This window comes from Polistes fuscatus, unplaced genomic scaffold (assembly GCF_010416935.1).
Source record: "Polistes fuscatus isolate 324 unplaced genomic scaffold, CU_Pfus_HIC Scaffold33, whole genome shotgun sequence".
Taxonomy (NCBI): Eukaryota; Metazoa; Arthropoda; class Insecta; order Hymenoptera; family Vespidae; genus Polistes; species Polistes fuscatus.
The window spans coordinates 229641-236081 of record NW_025113111.1 but is presented as its reverse complement, the minus strand read 5'-3'; the positions used below and the strand labels follow the sequence as shown (position 1 = coordinate 236081).

Here is a 6441-nt window from a genome sequence, read left to right as displayed (position 1 = left end):
CAAGCGGACCACGTCCCCCCAGTCTACAGCTTATGGCTGACTACTGGGGACCGACATTGGCCCGCGAGTCCGTGCCATACACGCTCGCTACAGATAAGCATAATAAGACCGAGCCACAGGGTCTTTGGCGCCCCGTCTCCCAAGTGGAAGTTGAACGAACTAATGTTCCACTTAATTCCGCAGTTGGTATCGACGGTGTCTCGGCTAGACAATTGCGTAGTGTGCCGGTGATGGTCCGTACCCTCTTGTACAACATCATAATGGCAAGAGGAGGCTTCCCGACAGAGATGTTAGCGAGTAGGACAATTTTCCTCCCGAAAAAGCACGAAGTCAAGAATGCAGCTGACTTCCGCCCGATCAGCATTGCATCTGTCATTGTACGGCAGATGCATAAAATTCTCGCCATCCGCCTCCGCAGCGCTGACTTGATTGACGTCAGGCAGCGTTGTCTGGATGACGGATGCACGGAGAACATTAGTAGTCCTCGCCTCATTGCTAGACGATGCCAAACGCAGGCTCAGGGAGCTACATATAGTCTCCCTGGACTGCGCAAAAGCATTTGATAGCGTGAGTCACGAGGCTATTACGGCAGTGCTTAGGGAGAGTAATTTGCCTGAGGGCATGATCAAATATATAAGCAGTACCTACTCGCGTAGCAAAACGTACCTAGAAGTCGGGGGCTCACGGTCAGAGCCGATACACGTCGGCAGGGGTGTTCGCCAAGGCGACCCGCTGTCGACCCTTATCTTCTGTCTAGTCCTGGACAAAGTCATTCGCCCTTTACCATCAGATGTGGGATACGACCTGGGTGGCACACGCATCAACACCTTGCTGTACGCTGACGATACGATTCTTGTTGCATCTACGATTCAAGGCATGGGAGTGCTGGTGAAGACGATCGAGGAGAGAGCAGAAGGAGTGGGGCTGGAGTTCAATACGGTAAAGTGCTCGGCCCTCTCAGTGGTTCCGTCCGGCAAAGCCAAGAAGTCTAAGGTCTTAACGAACCCCCAATTCGAATTTAAAAGTGCAAAGATTGCACAGCTATCGCCCTCGCAAGAGTGGCGGTACCTGGGGGTGGACTTTAGACCAATTGGGCCGAAAAAAGTCGGCGGGACACTGACGGTCGAGTTACAGAGAATAACAAAAGCCCCACTTAAGCCGCAACAGCGGCTTTATATCATGAGATCTTTTCTTCTGCCTCGGTTATACCATCGACTCGTACTAGCAGGCACTACCCTTGGAACGTTGAAGTCCTTGGATCGGCAGGTGCGGTCCTCTGCTCGAAAATGGCTCCGCCTTCCTCCTGACGTGCCCAATGCATATTTTCACGCACCAACGCGTGAAGGGGGTCTTGGCCTACCATCATTTGAAACAGCAGTGCCATGCCGTATTATTGAACGACTGGACGGTATGGCACAGTCGACATCACCTGCGGCCACGAAGCTTGGGTACAGCACCGAGTTAGATGGGCTAGTCGTGCGCTCACCAAAAACAACGGTGAGGCTCTGGGCAGTAAACAGGATGTCGACAGATAGTGGTCTGAGGCCCTCCATAAGTCCGTGGATGGACGCGAGTTGCGTGAAAGCGCAAAAGTCGCGGCATCCAGCTCTTGGGTACAATGGGGGATGGCGTTGACCGGACGGGACTTTGTCCAGTACCATCATGTCCGGATCAACGCCTTGGCCACGAAAATACGAACATCTCGTGGTGTACGGAGAATCGGCTCGGATATATCGTGTCGTGCTGGCTGTCAGACAACTGAAACAGCAGCCCACGTTATCCAGTCGTGCCATCGTACCCACGGCGGCCGGATAATGAGACACAACGCGATTTGCGCAGTGCTAAAGTCCGGCCTTCGTGACCAAGGGTGGGGCGTTGAGTTGGAGCCGAGGATCCGCACAAGTCGGGGGGTCAGAAAACCTGACCTCGTGGCTACAAGAAATGGTGTCGTCAGTGTAATTGATGCACAGGTAGTCAGTGGAGCGACGGCCTTAAACTGTTCACACGAGAGAAAGTGCGCGTACTACGCCGATAATCAAGACCTGAGGTCTGAAATCGGCAAAAAGTACAATGTCCGACCATCCGACATTCATTTTCGCTCTTGTACGCTCTCGTGGCGCGGGATTTGGTCTGCGAATTCGGCGAACGGGTTGCTGGCAATGGGGCTGTCACGAAAACTCTTAGGGTTTATTACTCTGAGGGCGATTCGTGGCAGCCACACGAACTGGAGCAGATGGAACAGGATGACAGGCATTACAATAAGATCTGGTGAAACGCTACCAAGAGCTGGCATTGGTTAGCTGTTTGTGTCACGGTTGAACGAACTGGTAATAGGGCAACGTGCACCCTTCCATCTAAAGTCGGCAGCACGCAATAATGCCGTGGGCAGTGAGGTTTAGTGGGTAGTTGGTCTCGGCCAGAGTCCCACAGTACTTACCTTTTTGAACGACATGGTAAGCTCTGCGTAAATGCATTCCTCACTGCCACGAAACAAACAAAAAAAAAGTATGAGTGATGTATGAATGTAGATGAGAGAATGGCAAACCGGCCAGGCTCATCGGGATGGGAGAGTGGGTGTGTTTTTGTGACATATATCACGGATCCGCCTCTCCCATCCAGCGAATGAATGATTTGCACCAGGTGGGTTTTTTAGTCGGTAGAAATCCGACACTCTCTTGGGTACCGGGCCCAGGGGGCCTTTTGAAGGTCTTTCCCCCTGACGAAAAAAAAAAAAAAAGGCAACGTGACTAGAGCGTGTGAGAGTGAGTGAGGAGTGTATGGAGTTGTCTGGTGTTTTGTTCCCAACAGGCTCCCCACGTGGGCTTCTAGTCGGTCAGTTGTAACGGATATCTGCAACCTGTCGCCAGGCTCCCCACGTGGGCTTCTAGCCGGACAGGTGTAGCGAATTGTCTGCAACCTGTCGCCCGGCTCCCCACGTGGGCTTGTAGTCGGACGGTTGTAGCGAATTATCTGCAACCGGTCGCCAGACTACCAACGCGGGATAAGGTTCTGGCCAGACAGGCCATCGTTAGGTGCGATAAGAAACCGCGTGCGTTCGGTTGTCGCCTTGCGTCGGAAGCGAACGGTAAGAGAGCTCTCTAGCGTGCGACCAAAAGGTACCTCGCGTCGTTATTCTAATAATATATTTTCTTTTCAGCTTTTTGTTTGTCATTGTATGTTACACCAGTTTATTGAATAAATTGTTCTCTTGCCCCGGCTTTTCTCTCAATTCCGTGAGAGTTTTTATGCCGAGGCAAGTAGCTTTGTGCCGCGTAAAAGTGTTTTGTTTATTTATCTATCCTGTCCTATCTCACTCATTCCAGCGTTAAACTGTTTAGTAGAACTCATTGGGAGATATTCGACCATTTTCTGGTCACCTATATAAATGCTAGAAACATAATCAATATTAATCAATATTAATTTATTATTCTTTTCGATGAAAATTTCCCCCACCAAAGTAACCACTGCACAGGATCGTTTAAAAAAATGTACATTAGTTTAAACAATTACATAAAATTTAAAAGAATATTAAAACTAGAACGTTATAATTTTAATTTCTATTCATTACAATTAATTTTCTCGTTACATACATAAGAAACTTTCGGAAAGCCATGTAAACAACATTCAATAAAAAAAATTTTTTATTGTATCAGTATTGTATTTTTTAATGTATCAGTCTAACAGAAGATTTTGAAGAGGAAAGTACAGAAGAAGGTGCATCGCCCTTTTTAGATTACAATAGACATTTTTATCTTTTAATTAATATTTATTTAAGGTGTATAGAACAAAGTATCGTTCTCTGCTATTACATGTAATTGCTTAAACATATACATGCATTACTTTAAATGTTACATATTCTTCTATTAACGTATTTTGAATAGAAAATAAATTTAATATGAATTTATTTTTATGATTTTAGATGAATGCTTCTTCGGCTTGGTTGCATTCTTGGGTTGAAACATAATTATAAAATTCTCCGATTACTTAGATTGTTTTACAATCATTGTTACCGGATAAATAAAATTTAATATTAAGTGGTTATTAAAATTTTATTATTTTTTTAGAAGAAATTCAATGGGTAGCAGGTAGATTTGTTTTTCGCAAAGGGCGCCATTTGCTAAGAAGGAATCTACTTCAGGGATGCGACCCTGCCCACGCGAGCCTTGATTCTATCTTACCTCCAAAGATAGAATCATGTCCTTACTTAAAATTCCACCCACACCAAACGATTCTATTTTTAATATTTTGTTGGTAGGATGAATTATGAAGACAATGCCACACTCCGTCCAAGAGAAAGGAGAAACGAATCAAAAGAGGACTGAATTATGGTAAATGGTAGTATGACATAATTATTTTTACAGATACCATGGAACAGTACAAAATCACGGTAAGTTCTATTTTGAAAGTCTTATTTTTTCTCTAGTTTTCTTTAGCAATAAAAACCATGGAGACGATGCAAGAGCAAGAGGAAGAGGAAGTGGACTAAAAAAAGACTAAGTGATGGTAAACGGTAATAGAAGATAATTATTTCAGAAAGAACTCGAAGTATTTTAATCCGGTTATTGGTTTCCTCGTAGCATTGCACATGTATTATAGTTATTTTTAATCAATTTTCTTTTTTTACAGATAACATGGATCAACCTACAATTATATACATTTATTTTTATTGTACTATATTTTAGGTAGACTGCAAAATTATTAAATTGAAAATATTCATAATTTGTAATCTCCGTATGTATATATTGCAATTAATAGGGGGACCGGAAAGTAATGTCGTTTCTGCGCATGCCAATACTTGATTGTCATTTGTCAGCTCATTGTTTGGTTCAGAGGCGTACCAAAGACATTGTGAGGTTATAGTGATTTCTTTACTTATAGACAATTGAATTACAATTTTTTTTTGTAATTTTGGGTAAAATGGCCAGCCAAATACCAGAAGAGGTACACATCCGGCATTGCATGCTCTTTGAGTTTCGCAAGGGAAATAACGCAACAGTTGCTACCAAAAACATTTGCGATGTTTATCCAAATGCACTGGACATTCGTAAATGCCAAAGGTGGTTTTCCAAGTTCAAATCGGGTAATTTTGATCTTTCCGACTCGTATCGATCAGGAAGACCATCAGCGTTAGACAACGACGTGTTAAGGGCGGAAGTGGAAGCAAATCCGTATCAGACGATCGAGGAATTGTCAAACAGTCTCAACCAACCTTGGTCGACCATCCAAGAACATTTGAAGCAGATTGGGAAAGTAAGCAGAGCAGGTGTTTGGGTCCCGCATAATCTGTCCGAACAGAATAAGGCTAACCGATCAATCACATGCAACTTATTGCTTCAACGACACAACACAGAAGCGTTTTTTGATCGTTTGATCACAGGAGATGAGAAATGGGTCCTGTATGATAACCCAAAACGCAAAAGGCAGTGGCTCTCTCCAAATGAAATCCCTCGGAGTACTGCTAAGCCAGGTTTACACCCCAAAAAAGCGCTTTTGTGTGTTTGGTGGAGTATTCGCGGCATTGTTCATTTTGAATTACTGAAACCTGGACAAACTGTTACTGCAGACCTCTACAGCGAACAATTGCAGCGAGTCAATCAATCTTTAATTGAAAAGTGGCCAGCGATTGTCAACCGAAAAGGCGTCATTCTCCAACATGACAATGCAAGACCGCACTGCGCAAGGCGAACTCTAGAAAAAATTAATGAATTGGGGTGGGAGGTGCTGCCTCATCCACCATATTCGCCCGATGTTGCACCATCGGATTTCCACTTATTCCGAGCGCTGCAACACTTTTTAAGTGGCAAAACATTTGCAAATTTGGATGATATCCAAAATGCCATCTCTAGATATTTTGCCGAAAAACCAATTAATTTTTATCGATCAGGGATTGAAAATTTACTCACTAGATGGCAAATGGTTATTGACAATGATGGGGAATACATCATTGATTAAAAATAAAGACTCGTTAAAAATGTATGTGTTTGTATTTAGCGTAAGAAAACGACATTACTTTCTGGTCCCCCTATTATATTGCAGTGTGTTACTTTTCAGTAAAATCATCGATGTTGCTTAAATTCTATTCACATGCATTCCTCGTTTTATGTTGGTGTAAGAAAATTATTGTTAATGCACTTGCATGTTTTTACAGGTACCATGGATCATTCATGGCATCTTTGTAAAACTAAAATAATCTTTTCTTTTTCTTTTTCAGGTTCGTTTCCAGGCCTACTTTTCTTTTTATTCCCTATCCCTTTGTTTTTTTTGCAGGTTAATTAGGAGGAGGACCCACCCACACGAGGACCACACGAGGACCACACGAGGACCACACGAGGACTTAGTTATAATAAAGTATAGTGTAAGTTAATTATTTGTATAATTAAATGTATAATTTTAATCTATTTATTCTTCTCCCATGTATATTTTTTTGAGCGAATGTGAAAC

General features: G+C 43.4%; 1 protein-coding gene across 1 annotated transcript; it reads left to right on the top strand.

The window, feature by feature from the left end:
• The first annotated feature begins 4917 nt into the window (after nt 1-4917).
• On the top strand, nt 4918-5952 carry LOC122520395 (histone-lysine N-methyltransferase SETMAR-like). The gene has a single exon (XM_043640484.1). It carries the CDS (start codon nt 4918-4920, stop codon nt 5950-5952), a length of 1035 nt encoding a protein of 344 aa, XP_043496419.1.
• The last annotated feature ends 489 nt before the right edge of the window (nt 5953-6441 follow it).

Excerpts from the sequence above, each read along its gene's own strand:
- LOC122520395 (XM_043640484.1), top strand. The coding sequence starts at position 4,918 with ATGGCCAGCCAAATACCAGAAGAGGTACACATCCGGCATTGCATGCTC.